General features: G+C 33.7%; 2 protein-coding genes across 6 annotated transcripts in view; one reads left to right on the top strand and one right to left on the bottom strand.

Moving 5' to 3' along the window:
* Nucleotides 1–4134, top strand: part of LOC129985332 (chordin-like) — a 203516-nt gene extending 199382 nt beyond the window's left edge. For all 5 annotated transcript variants that reach the window (XM_056095319.1, XM_056095317.1, XM_056095318.1 and 2 more), the window contains one exon: nt 45–4134. In XM_056095319.1, coding sequence (XP_055951294.1) covers nt 45–160 — 116 coding nt within the window. In that variant the 3' untranslated portion in view covers nt 161–4134. The remainder of the gene's footprint in view (nt 1–44) is intronic.
* Nucleotides 4135–9357: 5223 nt separating this feature from the next.
* Nucleotides 9358–17691, bottom strand: part of LOC129983722 (uncharacterized) — a 163199-nt gene continuing 154865 nt past the window's right edge. The window contains exons 3-5 of the mRNA XM_056093319.1: nt 15365–15674; nt 13023–13225; nt 9358–12204 (exon numbers count right to left, since the gene is read on the bottom strand). Coding sequence (XP_055949294.1) covers nt 9647–12204; nt 13023–13225; nt 15365–15674 — 3071 coding nt within the window. The 3' untranslated portion in view covers nt 9358–9646. The remainder of the gene's footprint in view (nt 12205–13022; nt 13226–15364; nt 15675–17691) is intronic.

Below are 17691 nucleotides of genomic sequence, written 5' to 3'. Positions count from 1 at the left end.
CTTAATGTAGTTCTTAAACATTTTTCCGGTATTTCTCTCCGCAGTGTCTTCGGAATCGTCATCGCGATCTTCGGAAGGTAAAGGCAAGAAGAAGAGGAAAGAGCGCGAGCGAAGACATCGCAAGACCAGACAACCGAAGGAGAAGCAGCAGCAACACTGATGACACTCATCGTGCAACCTCGGCCTCTTCTTCTCAAGGCGCCCCCTCTCGCTTGTATATATAGTTCTCTACCAGCGGGCCGCCATTATTTATTTCAAAAGACTGCTTCTTCGTGTCGTCCTGTCATCATCCGCGCCCTCACACTTCTGCACCTGGACGGTGAAGCCGGTATGTGCAAACATATCTATTGACACTGACGGCAAATCATGGAACTTGGTGTATTATTCTGGACGCAGTCTCTATCATGGCCATCCTGGCGAAGATGTCGCTATTGTGCCAAATTCTTGTGCTACTGTGCCGAGGGACTCTTCTTTCTTGTAGTCGACTCGTCTAAACAAGTGAACGTTACTTAATGAAAAAATTCGACATTCTCTCACGTGCCATGTGGAGCGAAGAGTTCAAAAGGAACTTGAGACTTTTGGAACGTTGCTTTTCTTTGTTGTTTAATTTCATTTCAGTGTTGTAATTATATATATATATATTTGCGTTCAGCCTTTTAAATGCTGTAGACGAAATGATTGGAGTATAACATATGACTCAGGTATTATGTCTCAAAGAAATGTTTCGAATTTGGCTCCAAACATTTCATTTTACGGAAAACTTGGATTTCCGAAAGTAATAATTAATTTTCTTTCTTTATTATTTTCAAAGACAATTCATTTTGACATAGAAAATTATTATTGGCAGCACCAGATTTGGCATCTTATTCTTTCTACTCATTTTCTATTTTTAACGCGAAAATGCAGTTGCGAAACGCAATGAAATGAAACTTTTGTTGAAAATATCATTGGATTTTATAGATTTTTAGATCTTTTTAAAATCGATTCTTTTGAAATATATAAATTGTTTTTGAATATATTTGAATAATATTCAGAACTACTTAATAGCTGTTATGCTACATTGTGACATTTTCTCCACACATTGTCAAATTGAATTGTCCTTGATTTTAGCCTAATTATTTTTTTGTTAAGATTATACTTTTTTTCCGTGATGGGAAATATGTGAAAAAATTTTTATGAAATTTCTGTTGGCGATTTTTTTGATGACGGAGTATTAAGAGGTTGTTCGGAGTTCAAGGTCGAAATGGTTCCTTCTCATACCACCGCTGTTTCCTTTAATGGCTTTTTTTCCCCCTGGTGGTTGCGATGCAGCTTACTTTATGAGCTTATTTCCTTTTAAATTTTAAATTCAAGTTTAATAAGTGACTATATGAAATTATCCCCTTATTTTCAATGTTTTTGGGTTCTGCATTACATCAAATTCTTCAAAAAGTTATTTTCTCAATTACATAAACCAAAGTATAATCAAACTCGTATGTTCATGTTTTGTGATTTATTTGAAGAGCAAAGTCTTTTTCTCATACTTTAATAAAAGTGTTAAGGGAAATTTTTTTTCCCTTGGAAATAAGCTCTGAAGGCTTATTCTACTTTCATAAAAATTCTATAAACTCGCTATTGTAATTTTTTGTAAAAAGAAACATTAGAAGTTAGCATTTTTCTAGTCAGTTTTGTATTGACAATTTTCTGAATTTTGGCGTTTGCTGTCAGCTCGATCCTTGTAGATGAACAGAAGAGAATGATAGAAAATATGTTTATTAATATAAATGTTTTTATGAGCCGAATTTTTACAATATTATAATGAAAGAAAAACTCTCTGGGTATTAATATTTTCAGTATTAGTTAGAAATCCTCATATTTTTACCACCTCTTTAATAAACTGACTTTGTATAGCTAGTAAAAAATACGATTAATAACTGAATTCATAAATTGAATCATTGTAATTTGGAAACTTATCTAGTGTTCCCTGCAGAGGTTTTAAGGCGCTGCTTGGTTTTTAAAACAAGATACCATTTTATAGTTTCTTGAGTGAATATATTTGGTTTATTTATGATGACGTTGTATTTTATGTAAAAGTATCCGAGAGGAGCATTATCTCGCGAAGAAAAGGCTTTTCCATTTTTTTAAAAAAATAAAATGATTATTCTTTTTTTAGTTACTAGCATTTAAAAATCTAAACCTGGATTTTATTGAATCACAATTTTTTCTAATAGCTTCTAATGAAAACAAAATTTATAGACGTGAAGCTTTTGGAAAGATACACAGTGACTCGAATGCACGAACAGTTTCGGTTGATTGAAAAAAAAAATCAACTCGATCACAACTTGTAATTGTCCGTTTCGCAAAAACTAAATTTTTTTTCTGTTTATAACATTCATTTTAAATACTTAACTGATAACCGCGTCGTCTATATCTTTTTTTCATTTAAATATTTCGTAATTCTCCATTTTATGAATGGTCATCTAGAACAGAATTTTCATTTAATTATTAGAAAGAAAGAAAAAAGTTTTAGTTTGTTAAGTGTGGAGTACAAATTTAGAAACTTGCCTGTAAGTTATTTAAATGAAGTGAAGCGTAGGCAAATGCTACTATTGTAAATTTTACAGAAAATTTTATTGAAGCAACATAAAAGTGATTTTATACCAATAAATTAACAATGCAAATGTAAAAGAAAATGTTAGTTCTTTCAGTGTGTCATTAATAAAAGAAAATAAATAAAATTTTCTTCACAAAATGAGTAGCAATAGTTGCAATGTAAAGCAATAATATCATTAAATTATATTATTCAGATAATTGCCGTTAATATAAAGAAATAATCATTGACTGTTTAACCCTCTCACTGCTAAACTGGCCGGACCCGGATCGGCTTTGCAAGTTCCATAGAATGGGAACCGACCATTTTTTGGCCGGTTTCTTTTTTTAACGAGGATGTAAAATGAGGGCTTCCTTAGCTATCATTTGCTTTACATCCTTGTTTGAAATAGGAACCAGTCCTAAAACGGTCTAACGCATAGAGGCCGGATTAGTAGTGAAAGGTTAAATGACGCGTCAAGATAAAGTATATTTTTAATATGTGAAACGCAGTTAGTATTTATCTAAAAATATTGTTTGTAAAACTATTTGTGATTTCTACTTCTAGTCTGGAAGCTGAATGCAAAAGCTTTGTTTGAAATACCTTGCAGTCGTTTCGCTTTTCACTATCCAAAGCAGCCCAGGAGCGTGAGTGGCGCCCCATTTCTTTCGAAGCGCATCATACGGGTACTTTTCGCAAAGATTAGTATTGAGTGACCGTAGCAAAGGATCAAAGCACGCGACTATAGTTTTTACCTAATTATAATCCCTACGTGTCTTTTTTTCATTTGTTGATCGAATTTTAGATTTCCTTGATTGTTTATTTATGTTCTTATAATATTTCGTTTCTTATAGTAGCTTGTAAGGAATAACATTTCTCATATAAGAATAATGAAAGTGTTTTTTACAATCGTCGAATTATTTTTTACAATAGAATATTTAAAAAAATGAACACCAAAAAATTTAGAATGAATATACATTTAGAAATAGAGGCAATATTTGTAATTTTTTAAAAAATATATTTATTTTAATCAAAAAATTTCATCGGTAAAATTTGAGAATATTCACTAAAAATGCTTAATTTTTAATATAATTTTCTATATTAAGAATACGTTTTTGAATGAAATAAAAATGTACTTTCATTATTTGTAATAATTCTTCTGCAGAAACAATGTCGCTTATTACTATATATATGAAAATCTTTGTCATTTGATTTCCTCAAATCATTCATTTAGTTTAGAGCAAAATTTGCACCAAGCAACCTTATAAGTCAAGTATATAAGCCAGTATAATATCTTATGCCTACATCATTCAAAGTATTACTCATTTTTTAAAAAAATTAAATACGTTGATTTTTTTTTTCTTAAAATGGAACTGAAGTCCGTTGAAAAGGCCACGACATTCGCAAATTCTTTTTTCCGCCCCCTTCATCTATTTATATGTTGCTTTCACAGACAAAGGTCAAATTCTCATAGTGTTGACCCGATTACTTCATTTCATTGTAATCGAATCTCCCGTGTAAGTGTATTTTTGTTGTAGAATAAATAAAAATGCTTTTATAAGACATTTCTCTGAAATCCTGTATTCATTTCCTTTCTTTAACCACTTGCGGCCCGTCGAGATCGCCCATGACGTGTGTGTTACACAAGTCAGCAGGCAATGGTCACTGATGTAAAAATGACGAGACTGCATGCCGGCGCAGAAGTCTCGGGTCATTTAGAAAATATAAATGTTTTTCCGATTTCTATAACATATCGGATACTTTTTCTGGGCTGCGAGTTATAGTGGACTTTTTGGCACGCACACCTTGCCTCTGCAAGTGGTAAATCAAGAGGTTTTTCTTCCAGTTATTTTGCTTCCTCGTTAGGGTTTCCAATAAGTTTACTACAGTAAAACCGCCGAAATGTTTTCAAATTTTCTTCTGATTGAAAAGAATTTAAAAATGAGTAAAAATATCCTCCAGTCTTGCACCTTATGAATGTTAAATTTTTAAATAGCTTTTTATATGAAAATGGCTTCCTTATTTAAAACGGGAATACTTTTCATATTTTCAAACCGTCGATCACCGTTTTGCAACTTATAATAATAAAGGACTGGAATTTCAATTTCTTCGCATCGTTAAGAAAAATTAATTTCATATGTTATTTCGAATAGGGGCAGATTGCCAAGAAGAATCTTTTTGTCTGAATTTTATTCTCTATTTAATCATTTATCGCAGATTATTTGTGACATACAGAGAAACCATGAATTTTTGGAGCTGTTTTCTGTTAGAAATATTTACTAGAACAAAAATATGGAAGATATTAAATATATTTCATATTTTTCGACTTCATATTCATCGACTCTGATACAGATAATTTTAACAGGAAATTTAAGGAGTAGGGGCAACATTTGTTGTAAGTATTAAATAGGTACGAGAGCAAAAAAAGTGACATCTAATTTAATAATTTGATGCTTTTCAATTATTACGGGCATTATGCAGGATGTTTTTTTAAATGGCTAAATAAATCTCCAATCTATATAAAATTCACTAATAAAAATGCTTCGAGATTCAGATTTCGATTTCCTCATAAAGTCATTAAAAAAACCTAAAAGAAAACTGCTATCACTCAAAACAGTCTAAATGTTGCACAATTTGAAAATTTACGAATGGTCAAAAAACGCTCAATATCTGCTGCATACTATCTATCAAAGCTATACTATTGCATCAAAGCTAACTGAGACATCTTTTCTGTCATTTTGCAGTTCATTTATTTCAATGAACTTATACATAGGATGAAAAAACAAAATGAAGTCTTGCAGAACACTATGTGCAGAAGTTTTTTTTTTTTTTTTTTTGTTGCAATAAAATACAATTGTAGATGGAAAAATCCGCCACATTTTATCTAAACTTTCAGAGGAGAAAATTGCAAAGTTTAGTATTGAAATCTACCCTCTCCCCCACGCACACACACACTTGATATTTGGTGGATTTTCCCCTTGAGAGTCTTGTTTTTATCAGGTTTCCGTTCATCAATCGTTCTCAAATTATAATTTCTTCGATAATTTAAGGAAAATGACTAATAATAGTGAACAAAATGTGTTATCTGTAAGCGTACAAAAACCTTCAACCGGAAGAAATTTCCCAAAACAGAATCGACGGCATCGGTGTGTTCATAAAACTTTGCACTTTTGTAATGCTGACAAACTTGCTGCATTTTTCCGAAAGTAACGGCTGCATGATGTACGCAGCTAAAGGTGAAGAAGATGCCATTTTGCATAACGCCCTGAATAAGCAATGGGTCTTTGTGACAATTCACAAATATAAAATTATAAATAACTCTTTATTAAGGAGAATAATTAAAAATTTTTAACAAAGAATATCTCAAAACAGTTTCCAAGATATCATATCAATCTTAAAAAGATCTTAGTGCCATGTTTCTAAGATTTTTTTTCAATTCTAAAATCCTCATTTGGTTTGGTTGCTTTGAGCTTAACTTTTTCATATTTGAAGTTAACAAAGAGAAGAGAGTTATCATCCAAAAATTTGTAATCGAAATTTTGACGAGTTGCTACGCTTGAAACCATTCCGAGTCCGAAACACACATTCTCATTTTTTTTTTGTCTGTCTTGGGAACAGTAACTCACAAATTTTACGTTAAATGGATGAAATTTGGCATACAGTATTTAAGCCGTTCAAATTTCGAATGAAGTCCATTTAGAGAAAGTCTGTCTGATCAGCTGTTCATATGAAGACGATCACTACAGGACATAAAAAGATGGATAAAAAATAATTGGTGCACAAATTTAACTTCGATATTATTTATGAGTTTTTGAACTAAATCTGTCAATAGGTTGACTGTTTAGCAGTCATATTTTCGCATTCATATAAATCAGATAACTTAAAAATGCAATTTGTAGAGGAAGTTGTGCTTACATTTGTTATTTTTTATCAAATTCTGGTTTTCAATCGGTGTAAAAAACATATTGGATTTTCTGTGCACAAGTGCTCACCGGCGCCAAAACAGAGATCCTCTGAAAGGATTTCGAAATCTGCGAATTTGGTAAAAAGACGCCAAATTTCATGCACCAAGCTCAAAACGTTTTTGAGTTATCGTGTAGACAATAATTCCAAAAATGCACTTTTTTCCAGCTCGGGAAGATTCGAAAAGGCATAGACTTGATGAAAATCTCGAGTTCAAATTTTTTGACGATCTTCTTGTTCGTGCGAAAGTGAATTCTGTTACTTCTATTATTGTTATAAAAATCAAGTATTTTGAAAATTAATTACTTTTTATTTTTAAATCTTTAATGTGTAATGCACCACAAAATCATTTTTATTTCTTACCCTGATACCCCAAGTGGCGTCTTTCTGAGGAAACTGAAATTTGGTTAATTTAAAAAATAATTAAGCTTTGAACATTTTAAAACAATATTCTGTCATTCAGAGCATACATGTGTACACGATTTCTTCAACGCTATTACGTAAGACAAAGAGTGGGAAGTCAGCTTAAAAATTCCTTCGTTACAGAACTAAAAAATTAAAACTAATTAAAAAGAGAATAGAAAACTTGATGGAAGAATCTATTTCATCAGTTATACTTTTGATAGTTTCTTCCCCTTGATGGAATTCTGAAAATCAACGGTGTTTGGTCCCTCGATAACGATTGCATTCGTATACCGGAAACATTTTTTTCTTCTGACGACTGAGCAAGTTCCGTTGTATCTCGAAACTGAATTTCAGATTTTCGGGCCAAACCATCGAAGACGCAAAATACATGGATTTTAGAAACTCATGAAAAATTATTTTGGCTACATATTGATACTTTGTTTAAAATAAGCGGTGCAGAGTAATTGAAAAAAAACCCTGTAAAATATCGAAATGATTTACATAATATATGCATTGAGCAATATTTAATATTTAACTATTAGCATAATTTACATACTTCAAAATCACTTTGAAGTATGTAAATAATCACTCCTGGTAAATCACAGTGAGCCCTTTTCGCTGTTTCTCGTAACAGAAATTAGACTCGGTAATCTTGTCCGGAATCCCGAAGCCCTCTGTGCCCCCCCCCAGATATTTTTTAAAAAAACTCATTTACAAATGATAAATGAATAATATCCAATCAGCAGCGACTAAACAGCTACGTCAGTGAGTAATTAATAAGCAGAGTATATCCGTATCAGAGTATGAATTCTGATTGTGACGAGATATGGCAGCTGATGATTAGCCTTCCTTCCGACTGCCCGAACACGTAATGAAAATCTGACTTCTGATACTTTAAATTAAACTATATCATGAGATTATTTTAAAAAAATGAGTGTAAACATATAGTTCTGTTCATGCTAGGACCCATTTGTCATACAAAATAATAAACTCTTATTGAAAATAAAATCATTATCCCACGCTGGAGAGCTTTTTTATCGGTCCACTCCTCTTTCTGAGCAAACCTGTATGCAAAAAACATCTGAATGTTGACTCTGAAACATCTGAATGTTGAATGTTGAGAGTATGAATTCTGATTGTGACGAGATATGGCAGCTGATGATTAGCCTTCCTTCCGACTGCCCGAACACGTAATGAAAATCTGACTTCTGATACTTTAAATTAAACTATATCATGAGATTATTTTAAAAAAATGAGTGTAAACATATAGTTCTGTTCATGCTAGGACCCATTTGTCATACAAAATAATAAACTCTTATTGAAAATAAAATCATTATCCCACGCTGGAGAGCTTTTTTATCGGTCCACTCCTCTTTCTGAGCAAACCTGTATGCAAAAAACATCTGAATGTTGACTCTGATCGTTGTATTATATATTTATATTTTTCTTTTAATGCATTTTGCTATTATATGTTAAGACAGATTGGATGAATGACAAATGCAGGAAGATTGTTTACACGAGGCCTGTAAGACAACAAGAATAATAGTTAATGCCTTTTACTTTAACCTCCCTAAACTAGTCATGGAATTTGTAATAAAAAATTAGCTACATTCATCTGTTTAAAGTTTTGACTACTGCTGTCACAGAGGCAGTGGACATGGTCTCCTGTTTTTGAAAGTGCGTCTCAGTAATGCAGCATCTCTCATTTTTCTAAGGAAATGCTAAATGGTTTGGTTCTTTTTTCACCCAAATACGTATTATCTGCTTCTTCTGTACATAAAACTTCAAAGTAATTGTAAGAAATATAATAAAAATGGAGGTGGTTGCTGATCCCTATTTCTGTTATATTATTCCTGAAAAGAAACTGAAAAATGAGAACAAAATGAACATAATTTAGAACATTAAATATTTCCCTTTTCTTACACAGTGATATATCCATTTCTTTCATGTCTCATATATTGCATTTTAGAATCTGATCCGTTAAAAAAAACCATGCACACAAATAGAAGTTGTCACAATTGTATTCGTCTTGGCTGGACAAACGAGCATGGGGAATGCAAGAATTCGTGGAAATTAATTCTTTGTCTTTAAGAGCAACCGGAATCTCGTAAATTTAATCATTATTGATGGAAATGTAAGTGAATTACAAAAAGTTGAATGTAATATCTCTCAAATATGACAAGGAAATCGTAGAGCTTATATGTTAAGTAATTTAGAGTTGACTGGAATTGTAACAGATAGTTTATATTGAATAATTTATTGAGAAGAACAAGAATATAGAAAAAGGATTATCTGCTTTTAAAAAAATATTTTTGACTAGAAGAGCTATGCTGTAGGCTTTCAGAAGTGTAAATTAGATTATAGAATTAGGATGAAACATGTATATAAATGAACAAACAAAGAGAAAAATCATTGACACCTCTTCTTTGACTTATTTATTTCAGAGAACAACTGCAAATGTACAATTCGAAATTAAATTTCGTTTATTTTATTAACACAAATCTCGCGTAAATATTTATAAAACATCTCGAAATAAAATAGACTCAGACTTTCCCCAAAACACAAATGCAACTTGGATCACAAAGCGCATCGTCGCTTAAAAGACAAACTTTATGAAACAATACTGATCAGTCTATCAGCAACTGGGGATATAACAACGAAGAAGGGTTCTGTACATTTATTATTATCACAAAAATTGAACAATTCCAGCTATAGGAAATCGGTGATGGCCAGTCTCTTTTCTTGGCAGTTTTCGTTGTTGTCGAACGACGGTCTCGTGTTGTGCAAAAGTTGCATCTTCCCACCCTCATGAAACGTTTCGAAGGGGTACATTTCACCATTCTGCGCAATGTTACCATTCAGTTTACCGCTCAGAAGCATGTGATCCAGTCGACTGCTTTCCCGTTCGGTCGACCTCTCACGATTCAAGTTCTGAATATGGCTGAAATTGTCTTCGCATTTGTCCCTGTATTTCAAAAAATCATCCATTTGCGTATCGTGCCGCTTACCATCACCGTTGGCACGGTTCGCGATCTCTTTGGCCCATTTTTGGCATTCGGACGATTCGTCTTTTTCAAGATCCAGCTTTTCCGTTTTGGGCCGACTCCCGCTCACTTTCCTTCTGACACGTGCATTTCCTTTGTTATCGCTATTCTCCCGACGTGGTAGATGGCTCTTTCTGGGAGAGCGATGCGACAGTCTGTCCTTTCGAAAATCCTTTCTAGGAGAATTCGCATTCTGTTCGTCTCTGTTGAAAGGAACGGCGTTCACCCACAGGCCTTCATTGCGATTATCTACCGGTTTCTTTCCAGGATTGTCCTTGTTTATGTCGATGGTCTTTGAATCATCTACTCGGTTATGGAGATTTTTTTCTATTTTATCCACCCTTACAGGAAGACAGCTTGGTTTTTTGTCCTTTGCACTTTCTCTTCGGTGCACAGGTGTTGGCAGCTTGCTCCTAAAAGATCCTTCCTTCGGCCAAACGCTACTTCCTACATCACCAGACCTTTTGCGATCGTTAGACCTAAGTTCCAAGCCAGGTCTGTTCTTGTTGCGGCTGTCCCTTCTCTCTACCCTCTGTGTAGTTTCATTCTCAAGAGGCGAAGGGTTCGATCTGAGATTATTGAGGTTCTTATCTGGCCTCCTCTCTTCATTCGTAGAGTCTCTGCAGAATACACCGTTGTACCGAAGCCCGCTGGGATCGAGTTTGGGAAATCTGTTGTTGTTGCTGTTTAAATTGCACGCGAAGTGAACGCTTTGCATTTCAATTTCTATTTTTTGATCAGGAATTGTCTGGGAAATGCCAGCAGTGAGTTCTGAGAAATGGAGGGAAGAGTTCGGATCTCTCGTTAGGAAGTTTGATCGAGGATCACTCCGAGTCCTGCCTTCACGTCGTCTCACACCACATCGATTGCCACGATTGTCACTCTCTCTCCTTCGCAATTTCGAAGGGGATTTCCCACTCTCTTGTCTCTCCGGTTTGTTTAGTTGTCCATAGATGGACTTGGATTCAACAAGATTCTTATTCCTAAAGCTATCCTCACGATGAACTTTCTGATCATCGGTTTCTGTCTGTTTTTTATCTAAATGTTGATCACACTGAGAAAATATATTCTCTTTTGTTCCAAAAAGATTTTCATAATGCCTGCCATTAGGTTTTGGTTCGCATTTGAACTGATTTGTTGGCTCTTCAAAGAGTTTCTCCAACGCTAGCTGTTTGGTAATTACATTCATATTCTCGGGTGATGAATCATTCAAACTTTGTAAATGATTTTCATCAGGTTTACCACTAAGTTTTAAATTTCTTTCATCATTATATTCAGTAGGCTGGACACTTCTTTCAAAAACATTAGAGGAATCTCCGGTGATATCTTTATCATCGTACTGAGCATTTGTGCCATAAAAATTTACCTGAACGCCGCAATCATCGCGCACTATCTTCCCATACGCATTTTCCATAAGCACACCACTTTCTTTGGCAAAAATATTTAGATTATAATCACCATTACAGACAGGACTATTGACGTCAGATAGTTCTTCGTCGATGGTCGACTTTATGGGAGTGGCATTCGATTCGTACATGAGGTTTTCTTTCCAACCCACGATAGCCTGGCTACTCAGGGATTCTTCTTTCCTCCTCTCATTATGGATACTATTCTCATCCAGTTTCTTCCATGCGGATATCCAAGGAATCTTCCTCATCCGAGGGTGGAGAATGGCCGGATAGTTCTTGTTTGGAGTTGTCGCAACAGCTGTGGTCGGCTTTCTTATGTTCCAGAAAGGATCAGAAGGTTTTCGGCAGAGGAATCCAGACCAGACAGGATTGGTAGATTGTGCTCCACTACCGAATCCGCTGTCACCGTTCACGTTGTTCTCTGATCTGGAAGGGGTGAGAGCCAGGGGGTCAAGTTCCTGGTCCACGTTTAATCTATACAAGGACATAGTGGACTCGCTCTTGACGGGTAGAAGGAAGGTGGATTCTGGTTCGTGTTCCAAGCGACTCCCTTTCTGGTGAATGAGATCCAAATCGTTCATCGAGTATGAAGTGGGTTTCGGATGACGTGATAAAGTTCCGAAGCGTTTCGGGGATGGTTTCAGATCAGAAGGCTGCTCAGGATCACCTTTGTCTAGCCATAGGTCAGTGGTGGACGGCACGATGGACAATTCGGGGTCTTTGCGTTCATCGTCGCTATTCTCCTTAAAATCAAACAGATCTCCACCTCGAGCACGAGGCACTTTAGGTAGGTCTACTTTGGTGAATATATTTCCTAGAAATATAAAAAGGAATAAAATCCTCATTTGTATCTACAGAATGGCTATAATTTAATGTGCGACTTTTCAAAATAAACCTAATTTGCAATGATAAATAATGATACTCTATAACAACAGATGATGATTTCAGCAAAAATAGAAATATTAACTTTTTCTAATCTGATTTCACGAATTTGAAAGAATTTAAAGCAAAATAATTTGCCCATTCAATAAATGGAGAGAAGAGATATAGTTGATTTGTATAATATTCTTTATTTAAAGCATTCCCATTGTTTTTCAAGAAGAAAATAATAAATATCTACAGAAAATGAAATTAATAACATTAAAAAACGAATTTTAAATAAATAGATAATAATATTTCACTTTTAAATGAGAATAATGAGTTCACATTTTATTTTAATATTTTATATATTAGGCTTAATATGTGAAATCAGCAGTTTAATTTATCTTCTAAGTTTTCCAAATGGTATTTGAATTTGTTAAATAAAGCAAAAAAGTTATTTTATTCTAAAAAGTAATATTCTTGAGCAACACAATTTTACCGAGGCCTGATTGCAGTGATTTTCTCTCAGCTTGCTCTTGAGCACGAGTTCCTCTTAGCGAGTGTTCTTTTGAAAGTCCACAATGCAAGAAAATTTTATAATTAAACATGCGATCTTAAAGCCGCCAAAGGTCTCACGGAATCTATGCTTAATAATTGCATTTTTAAATTATTTTAATACGTTGATCGGAAACACTCATACCATTTTTATTATTAAAAACACTTACTTACTTAACTTTAAATTTAAAAAAAAAATCAAGTAAAGATTCGAACCTCGAAAGGAAGTTTTTCTAGAAGGTGGGGTAGCTGGTGACACGAGGGCAGGTTTCATTTTCACTTCGCCTCCGCAGGGTCGAGTGTCGTGGAATTCGAAATCGTCGTTGGCAACAGTGGTAAAGGAACCTCCATATACCTCTTCACTCATGCGCAGGTCCTCACTGAGGGCGCTGTCATCTCCCGACTTGCAGCTAAAAGTGCTAAAATTAAAAACTCGATGCTTGAGAATGATTAGCCATCTTCCATAAAGAAATAAAAGTAAACAATTTATGAGTGCAAATAAATTTCAACAAAATTAATTATATTTTATACGTGAAATTTTATTGGGTTAAAGATATATATCAAACTTACAAAGTTTAATAATTAAGACATTTTTTTTTTTAGAATTTTCAAGTACTATATCATATAAAATAATGACAAAATCTCTCATTCAGATAATATAAGTTTATATTTATAAATAAAAGATACTTCCTATTTTTGTTAAACAGCTGGTTTGACAGAGAAAAAAAACTGATTTTTTTTTTCATAAAAATTGTTTACATTTTTTCCATAGAACAATAACGTTGCATTATAAAAATTCTCCTCAAGGAGTGCGCGGGAATCCACTGTATTTTTAATGAATACAGTGGATTCCCGCGCACTCCTCGAGTAAAGACATTCCATTTTACACCAAAAAAATGCCATAAATATATAATCATCATTCAATTAATGAAAGCCAATAGATAAAATTGCAAAGACGAAATATAATCACTGAGCAGCGAAAAAGATAATGGTCCAGTGGAATGAACTGAAGTAGAAAGAAACATTCAAAAGAAATAGAAAAGGAAGTTATTATTTAATTATATTTCTTACTATTTCTATATAATTTCTATTTTATAAAAAGTGGGAATAATTATCAATCTCTTCAGAAGCTGTTATCAGCATAATTAAAAAAATGAGATTATTATTGTTATTTTTTTATTTTGATTAGCATTAATGAAAAAATCATTTGCTTGCTTTCGGTTGTAAGATTCAAAATATTTTAAAAAGAGATGCGTAGATGGAAATGAAAATAATAAAAGGAGAGTTATGCATTAAAATAAACCACTTTAAAATAATTCAAGAATAATAAATATATCGTCAAGTGTGTTTGATAGTTTCAAAATATGAAAGTTATTTCAAGAGGGTTATTTTTTTCATTTACATCGATTGAATTTAGGAGATAGTTTATGTCTTTGAGCAGTATTTAGAAATTTTCTTTTACAAATAATGCTAAAGCGTACTATCAGATATTCAAAGCGTAGTTTCAGGACGATGAGAATTTATTTTAATAACACCACAGGAATACCTGTTTGTGTGAGTAGAAGTTCTTTAGAAATTCAAAGTAGATTAAGTAGGTAAGACATACCGTTTCATGCAGCAGAGGTAAAGTGAATCAATTTTGGGACCCCAAAACAAAGTATTTATACAAAACTTCAGTAAAGAGTACAAAATTGTTTTTTTAATCCTAACTTTTTAAAGAAATATATAGGAGGAATAACTTTCAAAGATATTCTTAAAAAATATCAGGAAGTTATGCTTAAGATTAGCAAATTTCAAAACAAAACAAAAATCAATTAATCAATTATTGCTTTGATTCTTTTATATATATATATATATATATATATATATATATATATTCAGGACGATAGCTTGGAGAAGTCGATACTTGATTCCACCGATGACTGTTGCACTGATAGGCCTGGCGCATGTTAACCACTTTCGGGGGAAAGACGTGGAGATGGTTTTTCCACAGAATCCTCAACGACGAGTTACACACATCATCAGGCAATTGTCAAGAAGAAAAAAAAATGATTTTCTTGACCTGTTAACTGAGATTTTTCGCCGGAGAGCAATCTTAGGTCGAAAATTAATTTATTTAGAAGAGAGAAATCTTTTTCCGATTTCTATAAGGAATCGGATATTTTGTGTGAACTGGCTATGAGTTAGAATGGAATATTTTAGCACGCGCACCTGCGTATTTCTTGCCATTGCAAGTGGTTAATGGCATCGCGATGATAAAACCTTCCGTAGTATGATGTTGCGAAAGCATATGGAAGAGAATACGATTTGATACTGATTTGTGATGCATAATAGTGGTGAAATTGTATCTTCGAGACAGATACAGGGTTCCAGATGACAGATATTCATGTGACCGTTCCGCAGGTCGAGTTCAAGCAAGTGTGCTATGGAAGTTTGCAGAAAGGTTCCGTTTGTAGAGGGAAAAAGTTCAAAAGACGTGTTTCTTTCTAACATAAATAACGTGTGGCACCAAATGTTAAGCATAAGAAAGTGGAAAAAAATTGAAATTGAGGAATTACCTGAAATCATCAGAGAGAGTTGCATAAAAGTTCTCCTCCTCTTCCCTCCACATCTCGAGGGAGGTGAGATCGGCGCAGGATAGTTTGCTTAAAGGCTCGGCATTGCCTCCCATGAAGCAAGACTTGGCTAACACCGAGTCGCCACCGTGGAGCCCCGGTAAAGTATACTTTCCCCCCCCTTTGCGACGCGCCTTTTTCCCCGGGGTTCGACGGTAGTTGGTGATGATGCCGACGGGAGTTACCGAGCCAAAGGTGCCACGCTTCCGGAAATGGTCTTTGTCGAAGTACATCTGGAAAGGACCCTCATCGCCTGTAAAATAACAATCGAAAATTTTTAATACGATTTTTATAATGAAGATAGTAACAATTATTTCTACATGCATTATCAATAAATTTACTAACACATATAATCTTAGCTGGCAAGAGCTATCACTTTTACTTTATCACACTTAATCCATTCGCCCAGGCGACGTATGTGTGTTACAAGTGTTTCAAATTCTTAAACATTTCCGTCGTTTTCCTTGATATCTATTGCGTTTGGATACAGAAGAAAATAATTTTGGCAAATTTAGGCATTTCTTGTTTTCAATATTTTAAAACCAATGACGAAATAATAAAAATCTAATGAACTGATGAATTGCAACCTAAATAACAAATTACTCACCATTTATAGTCGTGAAAAAATTATTTTTTTTAAAAAAAATTTCTTATAACGGATATGATTCCATAAGTAACGAACATAATGAAATCTCACGCATTGCGAGGGATACATGCAAAAAAGAAATCGTTCAATAAGGGTAAGTTTATTATTTCTGACATTACAAGAAATAATGAACTTCACATTACAAGAATTATTTTTCACTGGAAATATTGTTAACGAAAAATTAATTTTTTCAAACTGTCAACATCACAGTTCATTTACAGGATTTTACTAGAAATGTGTCCTAATAACTAATTTCTAAACCGTTAGAGATACATATAAACAAAGTAGACGTAATGATCTCGCCGTTTAAAAGATGCATGGAAATTAAAATGAAATGAAATAGTTCTATGTAATGCTGAAATTTTTTACAGAGTCCACCGGTATTAGTGGTTATGAGATAATAGTTTTTTAAAGTAAATGAGGATCGCGAAAAGTATTGACAAAGAACTCTGTATTCAGCGAGTCACTGCGAAGTGATAGGTGTGGAAGCATCCAGTCTGTTCATTCATATCTGTTTCGACAGATTTTGACAATTCCAGCAGACACACTGCACACAAGAATTGCTACACGAGTGTCTATAGGAACACATTTCTGACTTGGGCACTTCTACTGGTCACCTAAACCGATAGATATTAATACCTGTGATGCCTTACAATGTGCTGTTCAGAAGAGATATCCACCATATCGCCCTCCTACAGATTTGTGGACTGGGCTGGGGAATTCATGCTCCGGAACACCTGCCAAGGTCAGTCAAGTCCGTGCCTTGTCGTTTTGCTGCGCATCTGCGTGTTCATGGGGCCGTATGCAGCTATATGATATTCGAAATCAGTTTTTCTCGTTCTTCAGTGCACTTACCAACAGACATTCGTTTTACCTCTTTCTCTCTTCCTGTTGAGTCTGAATTATCATTTAAATTAGCATCAGAATTTAATAACCCTCATTTCATAAATTTAGTAGGTCAGTAGATAAGTTATGAATGTCATAACTCCACCAATTTTAATTGCAGACCATTTTTTTTATTTAAAATGTTACGTAAGTGAAAAATATTTTGCCAAAATATGACTAACAGTGCCAATCAGTGCATGAAAATTCAGATTTCGTAATTACTTTTATCATTACATTTATTGATTAAACAACAAAGTAACAAACAACAGTAAACAATAAAAAATACGATTCTTTGAGTTATTTGAAGATTTTTTCACCTGGAAATATACATTTAATTCCAATAGTTTAGAAATTAGCTTCTGGGTCATGATTAAAGTAGACTAAGTACATACCTACATTCTCTTTTTTTAAAACATGTTAAATTCATTTTAAGAGCAACATACGTTCGTTTATCGCCCTATATGAGACATTTTTCATCGCTTTATGCAAATTCCCTTTATAGGAGTTCACTGTTGTTTAATTAATTAAATTCTAAAGAAATCTTATAAATGAATTGTTGCACAGTATCAAATATTACTTCATGCATTACAAAGACAATCCGTGACAATACAATGAAATCTTACGGCAATTACATCACCAACGAATGTATACGCGTATTATCATCGTACAATGAATGTATATGCGTATGAACATCGCCATGGAAATTTTCGAATATTTTCTTGAAATATGAATGCGCAAA

This window comes from Argiope bruennichi, chromosome 9 (assembly GCF_947563725.1).
Source record: "Argiope bruennichi chromosome 9, qqArgBrue1.1, whole genome shotgun sequence".
In the NCBI taxonomy this organism is placed as follows: Eukaryota; Metazoa; Arthropoda; class Arachnida; order Araneae; family Araneidae; genus Argiope; species Argiope bruennichi.
Note: the sequence above shows the minus strand (reverse complement) of the source record. Positions and strands in the feature narration are given on the sequence as shown.